Source organism: Leucoraja erinacea, chromosome 7 (assembly GCF_028641065.1).
Source record: "Leucoraja erinacea ecotype New England chromosome 7, Leri_hhj_1, whole genome shotgun sequence".
NCBI classification, from domain to species: domain Eukaryota; kingdom Metazoa; phylum Chordata; class Chondrichthyes; order Rajiformes; family Rajidae; genus Leucoraja; species Leucoraja erinaceus.
Genome location: NC_073383.1, coordinates 20,258,112 through 20,273,612, shown reverse-complemented (window position 1 = coordinate 20,273,612; position 15,501 = coordinate 20,258,112). Strand labels below are relative to the sequence as shown.

The 15,501-nt window shown below is 38.1% G+C and overlaps 1 protein-coding gene across 1 annotated transcript in view; it reads right to left on the bottom strand.

Annotated features, from left to right (window-relative positions):
- The window catches only part of ttn.1 (titin, tandem duplicate 1), a 323,332-nt gene that overhangs the window by 48,437 nt on the left and 259,394 nt on the right, over positions 1-15,501 (bottom strand). The window contains 20 exon segments of the mRNA XM_055637723.1: positions 21-608; positions 699-995; positions 1,087-1,284; positions 1,364-1,468; positions 1,560-2,147; positions 6,041-6,328; positions 6,446-6,736; positions 6,850-7,137; positions 7,875-8,180; positions 8,278-8,580; positions 8,672-8,968; positions 9,233-9,520; positions 9,650-9,949; positions 10,060-10,362; positions 10,448-10,747; positions 10,859-11,134; positions 11,998-12,300; positions 12,439-12,738; positions 14,727-15,011; positions 15,139-15,459. Of these exon segments, the coding sequence (XP_055493698.1) occupies positions 21-608; positions 699-995; positions 1,087-1,284; positions 1,364-1,468; positions 1,560-2,147; positions 6,041-6,328; positions 6,446-6,736; positions 6,850-7,137; positions 7,875-8,180; positions 8,278-8,580; positions 8,672-8,968; positions 9,233-9,520; positions 9,650-9,949; positions 10,060-10,362; positions 10,448-10,747; positions 10,859-11,134; positions 11,998-12,300; positions 12,439-12,738; positions 14,727-15,011; positions 15,139-15,459 (6,225 nt within the window).

Sequence of the window (15,501 nt, the reverse complement as noted above, 5' to 3'; positions counted from 1 at the left end):
ATTTAAAAAAGAATTATTACCAAAACCATCCACTATCTTAACAGGTTCTGCCTGTGCTGGCTCGCCAACTCCAAACTGATTTACAGCAGAGATGCGGAAGATATATTCATTTCCTTTTATGAGTTTGCTTGCTACATATCTACAACTTGGAATATCTTCAGCAACCAAAGTCCAGAGTAGACGACTGGTTTCTCTCTTTTCAATTGTGTAAGATTTGATTGGAGAACCGCCATCTTCAGCTGGTGGTAACCAATTTAGCGTAACTTTCTCAGATGAAACGTTGCTTATTTCAATAGGTCCAGGAGGACCTGGAACATCTAACACTTTCACACGTACACTTTCTTCTTTGGTCCCGAATGGATTGCTTGCAGTAATAGTATATTCACCAGAATCTTTTCTAGTGGCATATTTAATGGATAGTGTTGAGCTTGTTGGCATTTCTTCAATGTGGACAATGTCAGAAACCTTGAAATATTTTCCTCCCTTAGACCACACTGACGTTGGTGGAGGTTTGCCAAGAATACTTGTGGCAGTGATTATAATAGTATCACCAGCTTTAACTGTTAAGCCTTCTTTAACCGTTGGATCAATCACAATAGTTGGTGACACTGTGGAGTAAAGAATATTAATTAATAATACAGCTTTTTTCCACTTTTAATTATGTATTCATGTGGGGGTGATGAGGGAAAATTACATACCATATTCATCCTGGCAGATAATAGTTCCTGTTGTTTCAGATGGCAGACTTATTGCACCTGCTGCGTTCTTTGCCTTGATACGGAATTCGTACTTGCATCCCTCAGTAAGGTCATTAACAGTAAAAGCACACTGTTGAACGTTAACATGATTTGCTTTCAACCAAGCCTTCGAAGGCAGGACACGTTTCTCAACCATGTAGCCAATTAGTTTGTGACCACCATCGTACGCTGGCTCAGTCCACATTAAGGTCACAGAGTTGCGGGTTACATTAATTACCTCAGGTTTTCCAGGAGGATCTGAAAATAAGCATTTTATATGTCAATTGATGATGTTGTCATGTATATTATGGAATGTTATATGAGCAATTGTGCAATGGCTTTCACCTACCAATTGGATCAAGAGCAGTTACAGGATGTGATGGAGCACTTGGTTTGCCAATACCAGCTAAGTTAATTGCCATAACTCTAAATTCATATTCAAGACCTTCAGTCAGACCTGGTACTCTGAGATCCCTCATTCTTAGTGGTGTCTTACTTGCTCGCTTCCAAAGGAGACTGTTTCTTTCCTTATACTCCACGTGATAGCCTGTTTCAAAATGAGAATAAATGTTATAAAATGTTCATGTTTAATTATTGGTTTAAAAGGAGATATTTATTCCTTGTACCTGTAATAGGGGATCCACCATTCCTCTTCGGATCCAACCATGTCAGGGAGACAGAGTCATGTCTGACTGCAACTATTTCGGGTGGCAAAGGAGCATCGGGCACATCTTGGGGAAGGGGAATGAGAAATACCAGTCAGTTTTAAAACAAATATCACACTGCAATCAAAATTTTGTTGCAAACTTGATTGATACTTACCAAATGGATGCCTGGCTATGATAGAGTCTGATTTTAGCCCTTCGCCCACTCCATATTTATTTTCAGCACTGACTCTAAACGTATACTCAGTTCCTTCATGAAGCCTTGTAATTCTGAATGTTGTTTTTTGTACAGCAGAGGCACATGTCACCCATTTATTGGTGACATTATCCCGCTTTTCCAAAATATAATTTGTTATTTCTGCACCACCGTCATCCTTAGGAGCGGCCCAGCTTAAAGTCATTGCCTCTGCTGTTACTTCGTTGAAACGTATTGGTGCAGTCGGTATTCCAGGTTTTCCAACTACTTTCATGAAGATTGTTGCTTCTTTACTGCCAGCAGAATTCTTCAAGTTAATTGTGTATTTTCCAGCATCATTCTTTTGACATTCCCGGACTGTAAGGGTTGTATAAACTGCTGAAGATTCCACAGATACTCTTCCACTTTCCTGCAGCTGGTCTTCACCTCTCTTCCACGTTACTTTTGGTGCAGGTTTCCCACTGATTGGAATCTTTATACGGATATTACTTCCCTCCTTGGCAATGTATGTTAGATCAGGGATGTCTTTTAGATCAATACCTGGAGGAACTGTTAAGTTAAAGAGTATAATTTAGTTTAGAAATTACAAATGACAGCTTTTACAATTAGATTTAGAAACCATTGCTATGTGTTAATGATAACCCAAAATGTTTTAATAAGTAAAATCTTAAGGTGAATACACCCTATGTTAAAAAAATTGACAACATTGGGTGATAACAATTAAAAAATATAATTTTAATAGCTTATGGCCACCTTTACAATTATCAGAATCACAAACTCTTTTTGGCTTTAATTATGAAGCAAATGTGTTTTATTTTGCTTTGGAACTTTTTCAGCAGTGGTGGAAACAATATGTATATCATACAACAGCAATACGAGGAATAGTGTTACCCTAAGACAATAATAATCACTTAAGATGTTTTGGTTTTAATTTAACTTTTCAAAATGGGTCAGTTAGATCTTGACTAATTAGCACCGTATTACACTTCCATTTACCTACTTTAGATGCATATCTATGTTTCTGAAATTATCTCAGTAAAAGCTTATCTTGAAATGCTGAATTTAACTACTGTTTTGATTTAATTCAGGTAAACCTTCTACACCTTTTTTCCTGAGGCATTATCCCCTGAGTTCAGTTCAATACTTTAGATGGGGTTTGGACAAATTTCTATATAATGGCATGCAAACTTCTTCCCCTGTATTCCAATCCTTACCAGCAATTGACTAGGATTGAGTGTTTTATGTATCTGGACGTAAATCCATTCGAGACAGCCCTACTATCTTGTCATTAATGCTCTTACACTTGATCTGCCTTTCCTAGTTCTCATTTTGCTCTCTTCTGCATAATGTTATAAAATTATTTATGGAACTCTGTAGAATTAACTGATGAATTAGTCAGACAAAATCGTTTCATCTACTGGTGATGAGGTATCCAATTAAAATTAAAAAATCTTAATGGATTATTGTGGTTTTAGGTTAATGCTGCTACTTATTAATTATATTACATTCCTGGGCCCAGTCTTCTAACCATATAACCATATAACAATTACAGCACGGAAACAGGCCATCTCGGCCCTACAAGTGCGAACAATTATTTTCCCTTAGTCCCACCTACCTGCACATACCATAACCCTCCATTCCCTTCTCATCCATATGCCTATCCAATTTATTTTTAAATGATACCAACGAACCTGCCTCCACCACTTCCACTGGAAGCTCATTCCACACCGTTACCACTCTCTGAGTAAAGAAGTTCCCCCTCATGTTACGCCTAAACATCTGTCCCTTAATTCTGAAGTCATGTCCTCTTGTTTGAATCTTCCCTATTCTCAAAGGGAAAAGCTTGTCCACATCAACTCTGTCTATCCCTCTCATCATTATAAAGACCTCTATCAAGTCCCCCCTTAACCTTCTGCACTCCAGAGAATAAAGACCTAACTTATTCAACCATTCTCTGTAACTTTGTTGTTGAAACCCAGGCAACATTCTAGTAAATCTCCTCTGTACTCTCTCTATTTTGTTGACATCCTTCCTATAATTCGGCGACCAAAATTGTACACCATACTCCAGATTTGGTCTCACCAATGCCTTGTACAATTTTAACATTACATCCCAGCTTCTATACTCAATCTAGTTGGACATCCTCCTATGATTTCCCAATAGTTTGCCATGTACACTGTTACTTGATCTTTTGTGAATCTAGGTGAACGCTTGGTAAACTCTGCGCTATTTATTGATCATCTGTACGTAGGAAGGCAACACAATAGAAACATAGAAAATAGGTGCAGAAGGAGGCCATTGGCCCTTCGAGCCAGCACCGCCATTTATTGTGATCATGGCTGATCGTCCCCAATCAATAACCCATGCCTGCCTTCTCCCCATATCCCTTGATTCCACTAGCCCCTAGAGCTCTATCTAACTCTCTCTTAAATCCATCCAGTGATTTGGCCTCCACTACCCTCTGTGGCAGGGAATTCCACAAATTCACAACTCTCTGGATGAAAAAGTTTTTTCTCACCTCAGTCTTAAATGACCTCCCCTTTATTCTAAGACTGTGGCCCCTAGTTCTGGACTCGCCCAACATTGGGAACAATTTTCCTGCATCTAGCTTGTCCAGTCCTTTTATAATTTTTTTATGTTTCTATAAGATCCCCCTCATCCTTCTAAACTCCAGTGGATACAAGTCTAGTCTTTTCAATCTTTCCTCATATGACAGTCCCGCCATCCCAGGGATCAACCTCGTGAACCTATGCTGCACTGCCTCGATCATAAGGATGTCCTTCTGCAAATTAGGAGACCAAAACTGTACACAATACTCCAGGTGTGGTCTTACTAGAGCCCTATACAACTACAGAAGAACCTCTCTACTCCTATACTGAAATACTCTTGTTATGAAGGCCGACATTCCATTAGCTTTCTTCACTGCCTGCTGTACCGGCACACCAACTTTCAGTGACTGGTGTACAAGGACACCCAGGTCTCGCTGCACCTCCCCGTTACCTAACCTAACCCCATTGAGATAATAATCTGCCCCCTTGTTTTTGCCGCCAAAATGGGTAACCTCACATTTAACTATATTATACTGCAACTGCCACACATCTGCCCACTCATTCAACCTGTCCAGGTCAGGTCACCCTGCCACTTCCTAACATCCTCTTCACAGTTCACACTCCCAGCTTTGTGTCATCCGCAAACTTGCTCGTGTTGCTCCTAATTCCTTCTTCCAAATCATTCATATATTTGGTAAACAGTTGCGGCCCCAACACCGAGCCTTGCGGCACTCTACTCGCCACTGCCTGCCATTCTGAAAAGGACCCGTTCACTCCTACTCTTTGTTTCCTGTCTGCCGACCAATTTTCTATGCATGTCAACACCCTACCACCAATACCATGTGCTCTAATTTTAGTCACCAGTCACCTGTGCGGGACCTTATCAAATGCTTTCTGAAAGTCTAGGTACACTACATCCACTGGCTCCCCTTCATCCATTTTACTTGTCACATCCTCAAAAAATTCCAGAAGATTAGTCAAGCATGATTTCCCTTTCATAAAGCCATGTTGACTTGGACTAATCCTTTTACTGCTATGCAATTGCCCCATTATTACCTCTTTAATAATTGACTCCAGCATCTTTCCCACCACTGAAGTCAGGCTAACTGGTCTGTAATTCCCCGTTTTCTCTCTCGCTCCTTTCTTGAAAAGTGGGATAACATTAGCTATCCTCCAATCCACAGGAACTGATCCTGAATCTATTGAGCATTGGAAAATTATCACCAATGTGTCCACTATCTCTAGAGCCACCTCCCTGAGGACCCTGGGATGCAGGCCATCAGGCCCAGGGGATTTATCATCCTTCAATCCCATTAGCCTACCCAATACTATTTCTCGCTTAATGAAAATTTATTTGGTCGATGTATGAATAATTCCTGAGATATTATGGTCAACCACCATCAATTTGGTTCAAATGCTTGCATTATTTGACAAAGAATAGATAATTTTCCTGAAACTCTAGAAAATATTATTTTTTTAATGAAAAGGTGTCTAGGTTATTTATCTCAATTCCAGTTATTTTTGCACTGATTAACATGATAACACTCAGAATTCACTGGCTGTAAATCCACTTTAAATCATTCTGAGTAATATGATAATGTTTTATATAAACATTCCTTTCTATCTATATCTAGTTTGGTAATTCCTATTATCAAATATTGTTTAACCTACTATTCAATGCATTACATCTGTAATTCAATTTGTATTTATTCCAGGATAAAGTATAAGCATCAATGAATTTAATGTGAATAACATATTATATTGAAGTAAATAACATCAACGTTCCTTTCTTGGCATTGACTATTCATCTCATGCAGTACTGCCACATTTTCCTACACATAACAGAAGATATCCTCAGAAGCATGCTATTAGAATAATGTGAAGAATACTCACCAACTTGATCCTTTGCCTGGATTGTAATTTCACGTGGTACACTGTATCCTGCATCATTCTGTGATCTTACTCTGAAAGTGTATTCTTTCCCTTCTTGCAGATCATTAATTTGAAATTGCATATTCTTGGACCTCATCAACTCACTCCATTTATCCCCTTCAAGCATTTTTTCAACAACATAACTAATAATTCGAGATCCACCATCACTTGTTGGTTTCTTCCACACCAAAGTGCATGATTTCTTAGATATAGCTGAAGCTTTCAAGTCTACCACTGGCCCAGGCTCCTCTGCATTAAGAAAATGTGTTGTTATTAGTAGAAAATTATTGCAGTTTTAAGTTTTCTGTTGAACATTCTGAAAAATAATCATGCTGCATCCTGAAGTCATAACTTTTTATTTCTTACCTGAAGCTTTCACAGCATTTTTCGTCTCACATGGTTCACCGATGCCATATTCATTTTCAGCTAGTACTCTGAAGTAGTAATATTTACTCTCTTCCAAGTTGATAACTCTGAAACTTGTCTTGGAACATTCAGTTGCTACAGTTGACCATGCCTTTCTTTCAGCATCTCGTTTCTCTACAATGTAGTTTTTTACTGGGCTGCCGCCATCAATAAGAGGAGGATCCCAGGATATAACAGCATGATCTTTAGATGTTTCCTTAACAATAAGATTAATTGGAGGACCAGGAGTGTCTAATTTAAAAGGTAAAAGTAAGTAAGTAGCTGCCTCATAAAATAAAACAATAACAATATACTAGCTCTAAATTAATAAAATATTACTTTTTATGAAATAATTAATAACTTACCAAGAACCTTTACAATAATTGTGTATGCCTTTACTCCACTGCTATTTTCTAAAGTTAAAATGTATTTTCCAGCATCGTATCTATTCACATTCTCACAGTATAACATCGTGTCATAATCTGAAATTCTGATATCGAGTCCTTGTCTATCTTTGATGTTGGCATCCATCTTAGCCCAACTAATCTTTGGTGTAGGTCGACCTCTCACAGGCACGTAGATTCGCATTGTGACACCAGCACGGAGAACAAGTACCTTCCTTAAGTCAGCGTCGAGATCTGCTTCAGGAGCAACTGTTCAGAAAAATAAGTAATGAAATCTCTATTACCATATTTAGTATGTGCATCAGTGATGTACATCTAACAGATCACAGAACCAGAGCCATCTGCCTTGCCATCTTATTGCACCATTGAGAACTCTCGTCGTCATAGGGTGGGGAAATAAAGTATTTGAATCTTTTAAAAGCCAAAATAGAATCTTGGTAAGTACGGAACAAGAGATTACAGGGATGGGCAGGAATGTAGAACTGATTTTACAATAAGAGCAGCCATGAACTTATAAATGATGGAAGATACTTGAGAGGCTAAGGGGCCTCCTCCTGCTCCTAATTTGTTTTTTTGCTCTGTACCATGCTACTCCCACCCCAACGAACACCTTTCATTATGGTAGGGAATGGTTTTGATAGTTTTCCATGAATCCCTTCCAATAGTTCTTCCTTGTGCAATAACTCTAGTTCCAGGCCCATGAATCAAAAGTGAAAGAAAGTGACATGCAAGAGAGGTGGAGATATTAACTCGGAAACAGGAAGGGATAAGAAACCCAGACAAATTAGAAGAATGGAAGTGCAGAATTGTGATTATTCTTTCAGATACTTGTCCATGAATATTTGAAATTATGGTATGAGATTACATGCTGCATTAATTTAGTTGTTTGAAATTGACAAGGGAATCAGCAAAAGGACAGATATCTAATGTGTTGGTTATTTTATGACACATCGTTTAATTTCCTACATATTAATTTTGAAACTTACTCAGTATATCCTTGGCTGTATGTTTTTCAGGCACTTCGCTTGGATCACTGAAACCTATTTTGTTAACTGCGCTTACACGGAACTGGTATTCAGTTCCATCACATAGTCCTGTTGCAGTATAGTTTGTTTCATGGAGAGCCCTTGGAATATTGCATTTTATCCAGTTTTCAGCATCAGCACGTTTAACTTCAACTAGATATCCCAAAATCGGACTGCCACCATCATATGCTGGTTTACTCCACGACAAGCTGATCGTACTACGAGTTGTATCGATGACTTTTGGGAAAGCAGGAGGTCCTGGGGGATCTAAGTGAAAATAATAATTTATATGAAAAAATTGTTAGAAAAGAAAAGATCACAATAAAATATACCCATATATAGATATGATTATATATCTGCTTACATTGAGGATCCAAAGCAATTGCTGATTTAGAAGGTTCACTGGGTTTGCCTGGTCCAGCTTTATTCAAAGCAATAACTCTGTATTCATACTCAGTTCCTTCCTGAAGTCCTGTAGCTTTAACAGTTCTATCCAATACTGGCCTCCTATTGACTTTTGACCAGCTTACAGCACTTGCCTCACGTTTCTCCAGTAAATATCCAGTCACAGGAGAGCCACCATCGTCTGATGGTGCTTTCCAGCTAACAGTCATATGATCTTTGGTGATGTTGCTAATTACTGGAGGATCACATGGCCCAGGTACATCTACAAAGAATACACAGTATGTATTAGATATATTTTAAGTATTAATAAATTCAAAATAAAAATAGCTACAAAGCCAACATTTTAAATTTACCATATGGATTCTTGGCAACAACTGAATTTGTCATTATTGCGTCACCAATGCCATACTTGTTTTCAGCACTGACACGGAATTGGTATTCATGTCCTTCAATCAGCTTTTCTACACCACACTTTGTAAGTTGTACATTAGTAGTAACTTGAGCCCAATTAGGACGGCTTGTCTCACGTTTGTCAACAATGTAGTTTGTAATCTCAGCACCACCATCTTCGAGAGGAGGTTCCCAACTCAATATAACACGATCTGAATATACATTGCCAATCTTGATAGAAACTGGTGGACCAGGTTTATCTGTAAAAAAAAACCCAGAAATTAAGATCTATCAATGTTTAACAAAAATATTTTTCTTTGGAATAAGTCAATTTATTTTAACATTTTGTTTTTCCCCCTTTTAGTCATTAGCTTCTCAAGGAAAAATATTATTTTAATGCATGACTTTCTCAAGAGATATTTGTTATTTATTAAATATCGATAAATTTGCATATTTTACAAAGCACCTGTACAGTTAACAGTAGATTCATACATACAGTATATAAAGTAGCATAATTTATTTACCGAGTACTTTCAGTTTTGCGTGGGCTGATTTGGATCCACTCTGGTTTTCTGCAATAATTGTGTACTCTCCAGTTTCTTTTCTTTGTACACTAAATAGTTCAAGTGTGCACAGATTCCTTACTCTGGTTATCTTAACGCCTTCAGCGGATGTTATTATCGTGCCATCTTTCTTCCATGTGATTTTTGGAAAAGGCTTTCCAAAGACATTAGCGTCTAGACAAACATTTGATCCAGCCTTTACAGTGATCAGCGATTTCATCACCACACCCAAATCAATTTTTGGTGCAACTGCAAATTGAAGAAAGCATTACTGTGAATATTTGTTTACATTAATCCACTAATTTATTTTAATGTCTTATATTGTAAAATCAAAAATTAGAATCAAATTAAAAAATGATAGTGATATAATTTTTTTACCATGCTCTGCCAAGATGGTCACTGGGTCTGAAGGTTCGGATGGCTTGCTCATATTAACTGCAGTCTTTGCAATAGCCCTGAATTGATACTGTGCACCTTCTTCAAGACTGGTAACAGTGAATTCCTCACGAGGCACATTTTGGTAGTTAGTATTGCACCGTATCCACTTATCACCAGGCAATTTACAGGCTTCAACGTAATAGCCGATCAATTTACTTCCACCATCGTGTTTTGGTTTTGCCCAAACAAGAGATACAGAATTATTTGTCACATCAACAGCTTCAGGTTTGCCTGGTGGATCTGTTGCAGAATAACAATATACGTGTTTTGTTACATACAAAGCCAATAGAATTTAAGTTGCCTTAAATAAAATAATTTAATAACTATTTTCAATTTTTTGGAAAACTTACCCACAGGCGTCCTGGCAGTTTCAAACTCAGTTGCTTTACTTGGTTTGCTGGGTCCTGCTCTGTTTAGTGCAATGACTCTGAAGGTATACTCTAGTCCTTCAATTAGACCCGAACATGGATACTCAGTAGTACGGATAGAAGTGTCATTTCCTTTTACCCAAAGAAGACTATTCCTTTCTTTACGTTCAATAATATATCCAGTGATGGGACTACCACCATCAGATTCCGGCCTCTCCCATGCAACAAACATGCAATCCTTGTTCACCTTTGTGATACGTACATTCCTTGGTTCACTTGGAACATCTGTGGATGAAAGAAATATTGATTATGGGCATCTCTCAAGCAAGATGTTGAGATCTTAAGATAAAGGTGTTACTTCATAACTTACCAAATTGATATTTTGCAATCATTTTTGCAGAGGTAAGTGGCTCTGAAACACCGAATCTGTTTTCTGCACGAACACGCAACATGTATTCATTGCCAGAGATAAGTTTACCAATCCGACAGTTTGTTTTAGTTACAGAAGCTATGGCTGTAACCCAGTCCCCACGGCTTAAATCACATTTTTCAACAACATAGTTTGTTATGTTGCTGCCTCCATCTTCGAATGGTATATGCCAATTAAGACTACATGCATCAACATCAATTTCTGAAATGTCAAATGGAGGCTGTGGAGGTCCAGGAATATCTGCAAAAAAATCCATCCAAAAAGATTAATTACATATCTTTTGTATAAAAAGATTAATAGAACACATGCAAATTCAAAGCATTATGCATTAATATAAGCAAATTTACAAACCCATTATCACTACTCGGATTTTCTGGGTGGCGATGCCACAGCTATTTTCTGCAGAAAGACTGTAATAACCACTGTCTTTCCTGCTAACATCTTTGATGATGATTACAGATGTGTTCTTTGTCTTATGCACAACTAGCCGGCTGGATGGAATCACGCCTTCCTCATTTTTCATCCACTTGCAAATTGGTGCAGGCTTGCCAGCGACATGAGCCTCTATTCTGAGCTTCTGTCCAGCTTTGATAGTTATGAACTCTGGCATGATAATCTTCGGCGCCACTATTAGAAAACATGGCATTAATGTTATCAATGCAGGAAAGTAAATATCTGTTACAATTTTCTTAGCACATGCTGCACGGTTTTTAAATATGCAAATCAAAACTTGATTCAATGTATGCTGCTGGTGAGATTTTGCTGAGTGTAAAGTGCACAAGTTGGTCTACAATACTGCTCATTATACATGAAGGACCTTCAATAGTTTCTAAGAGCTATTACATTGCACATAAAACACAAATCTTTTGACATTTGAAAATATCATAATAGAATCACAGGGGTTGAATGTCAATGACCATCTTCTCATTTCACGTGTGACTGAAGGTAAAAGGGAAGTAAAATATCTGTTGAGAACCTTTTTCATTGTCGGTCTGAATGCACTTTCACATGGGATTAAATAGAAGTTAAACGCCCTGCTAAAAGCAGAGAGTGGACTGTTTACTTGTGCAATTAATCGTTGGAGGTCACAATTACAAATTTCAGAGAGGAACTGATTAAGCACACACTAGCTAGTGAGAATCAGAGATCCTTAAAAGAAACAGCAGTGTTTTCTCTCAAAAGAAGGCACCAGAAAAGTTAGAAGACCTCTCCCAAACCTCATTGCATTAACTTGTCCTTCTGGAATCTGATCTCCTTAAAAGGCTTTAATAACAAGGAAGCCAAACATTGCAGCAGTTGATAAATCATTGTGAGAAAGTAGCAGCAAAGGTACACATAATTGGGTAACACTACAAAGGAGGCATTAACCGCAAGGTGGCATGTGTTTCATAATTGCAATTTGATTCAAGTTCATTCATGATGTTATGTTTTCAAATGTTTGTTTCAATATTGATATCTTATTCACAAATAAATATTTTCTGTTTACTTACTCAGTTGTTCTTTAATTTCAAAAATTCCTTCGGTTTCCCTGGGTAAGCTGGTGCCTACAATATTTCTAGCGGCAACTCTGAATTTGTACTTAATTCCCTCCTTTAGGCCTGTTACAATAATATTCAGATCCTTGATTGTGGAGTATTGTGTCCATTGTTTCTCAGGTTCACCTTCTTTCTGATATTCAACGATATAACCATCAATCTTAGCACCTCCATCCCTCATAGGTGGTAACCATGCCAGTGAAGCACTATTCTTTGTTATATCAATGACATCCAATTTCTTTGGTGGATCTGGTTCACCTAAAAACCAAATCCAAAATAAGTTATTTTGAGACCAGTTGATAAAATAATTTACAAAAATCATGATTAAAATATTTGACAAACCCCATTGGCATTTTTCTTAAGGTTAATGAGAAAGTGCAAACTTATTATACTTACTGATTGGGTCTCGTGCTATAATTGATTTAGGAATGTCTTTTGGAACCCCAGCACCATAATGGTTGACAGCAATTACTCTGAAATAGTATTCAGTACCGGGTGCTAGACCCATCACTTTGAAACTGGTTTTCTTCAAATCTTGTATCACTCTGCCCCAGGATTTCCTGTCTGCTTCACGCTTTTCCAAAATATAGTGAGTTACTGGACTACCACCATCATTGTCAGGCGGTGACCATGACAACTGGCATCCTGTTTTTGTAATATCGGAGGCATCAAAGTCAGAGACAGGCCCAGGTGTATCTGGAAGTGATTAAAAAAAAACATCGACATAAGCTAAAAACAAAATAATAGTACGCAGGACACCATTATGCTGATCAAGTCTATACTGTCAAGTAGGAGCAATTCACTGCCCAACTCGTCTCCTATTTTGCTAAAATATTTTTCTGCCTCATCTAATTCTCCTTTGAAAGCTGCTTTTGAATCTGTTTCCACTATCAAGCAGCACATTCCAAATCCTCATCACTTGAATAACAAAAATAGTTTTTCCCTTGTTCCTTTTTCTAGTTAATCACCTTTAGTCTGTGGTTTCAAATATTTATCTGTTGTCAATTGTTTTTCTTTATTTTACATGCATCTTTCCTGAAGTTAAGCTTTCTCAATCTTCTCTGCCTTAGTTGAACCATTAGAACGTGACTGAAATATGGAATATTTACAAAATGTACTGCAATAACATATCTGACAGAACCTTCGAAACGTGTGACTTCCATCACCACAAGTGTTGGCATGCAGGAACATTGCCACCTGTATGTTCCTCTCCAAGTCATACATCACCCTGACTTGGGAATGTATCCTTCATCATTACTTGGTCTAAATCCAATCCTTGAGAATTGCAGCTGTTCAAGAAGGTAGCTCATTCACACCCTTTCAAGGCCACATAGGGATGGGTATTAAGTACTAGCCTTGCCAGCAATATTCACATCCCAATGAATATTGAAAAAAATCTAGTCAAGCTATATAAATTTCAGTAATTGGTTTCCGTTAATTTCCAAAACCACCATATAGGAAACATACCATTGTGCTGGAAAGAGCGTGGACACGATTTTACAAGGATTTCAATAGACAATAGACAATAGGCAATAGGTGTAGGAGTAGGCCATTCTGCCCTTCGAGCCAGCACCGCCATTCAATGTGATCATGGCTGATCCTCCCCAATCAGTACCCCGTTCCTGCCTTCTCCCCATATCCCGACTCCACTATTTCTAAGCCCTGGAAAGCAGCCAGAGAACCTGCCACCTCCCTCTGAGGCAGAGAATTCCACATACTCACCACTCTCTATGAGAAAAAGTGTTTCCTCGTCTTCGTTCTAAATGGCTTACTCCTTATTATTAAACTGTGGCCCCTGGTTCTGGACTCCCCCAACATCGGCAACATGTTTCCTGCCCCTAGCGTGTCCAAGCCCTTAACAATCTTATATGTTTCATCCTCTCATCCTTCTAAACTCCAGAGTGTACAAGCCCAGCTGATACTCTGATACTTATTGTTAATGTGCCCGAAAGCAATTTTTCATTCCCTTTTATCTTAGCTGTCAATCTATTCTTGAGTCTGAAGAAGGGTCCTGACCCAAAACAATACCTATCCATTTCCTTTAGAGAAGCTGCCTGACCCGCTGAGTTACTCCAGCATTGTTTGTCATTCTTTGGTATAAACCAGCATCTACAGTTTCTTTATACTATAATCTATTGTACTTTCTTTTCACCCTTCTTATTTCTTCTTATATGACCGCAGGATTTTCTATTTAAACCTGATATAAAACTGACACGTCAGACCCATTTTTCGACTTCATCATACTGTCTAAATACATTAACCAGTAATCTCAGCATTGGTTCTTTTTGTCATTTCCTTTATGATCATCTGCCCAAACTGCTATTAAATAATCTCCACATTAAAGACTTACAGTTGCACCATTACATTTTGGCCTGTCAACATGAAACTCCAATTTGCCTGGGCATTTTCACCTCAGTTTTCTGGAGCATCTCATGTCAGGTTGCTCCTTGCCCATGTCTATTACAACCCGAATCTTATACTACAATGACCAATATTTGAGATCATCTCCCAATACAGTATTCTCAATTTGACCCATTTCATTACCCAAGATTAGATCCAGCAAAGCATCCGTCCTCTTGGGACAAAAAATATAGTAATCAAATCATTTATCCTTAACGTATCAATAAATCTTCCCCATGATCAAATTGAATCTGGAAAATAGAACACAAAAAAAATGTACTCACCCAGAACTTTAACATTCACAAATGCAGCCTTTTCACCTGCTGCATTTACAAGTATCAATGAATATTTTCCAGAATCATCACGAGTACTATCAGGAATGACAAGGAAAGTCATTGTGTCCAGCAGGTCTACTCGACCCCTTCTAACAACGTTGTCGATTCCCATTCTCCTCCAGGTAACCTTAGGTGCTGGTCGGCCTCTGATGGTGGCAAACAATCTGATAGGACATCCTGCTCTGACAGTTAAAACCTTTCTCAGGCTTGCATCCAAATCAATTTCTGGAGGTTCTGAAAAAGATCGATTTTATGAAATAAATTATTTCCTTGGCGAAATAAATGTTATCACATTAAACATATCTCCATATGTACATATCATTATACTGCAATGGGAAAAAAAGGCCAAAAGTACGCATACCTAAAATCTCCTTTGGAAATATTGCTTCTTTAAGTTCAGCAGGGCGACCAATTCCGACTTGATTCTGTGCAGAAACCTTAAATTCGTATTCTTGTTTCTCATCAAGGCTGCTTGCAGTAAACTGAGTTACAACCAGCTGAGCTGCAACGTTACATCTTGTCCATCCTTCTTCAGGAGACTTCTTGACACCCTTTGGTCTCATTTCAACAACATACCCAGTGACAAGAGAACCACCATCATATACAGGCTTTGTCCAGCCAAGAGTAATGGAGGTCTTTGTACTATCGATTACCTTAAGGTCACTTGGAGGACCAGGTGGTTCTGTGTACAGAACAAACAGAAAATAAATTGAGAATGTCAAGT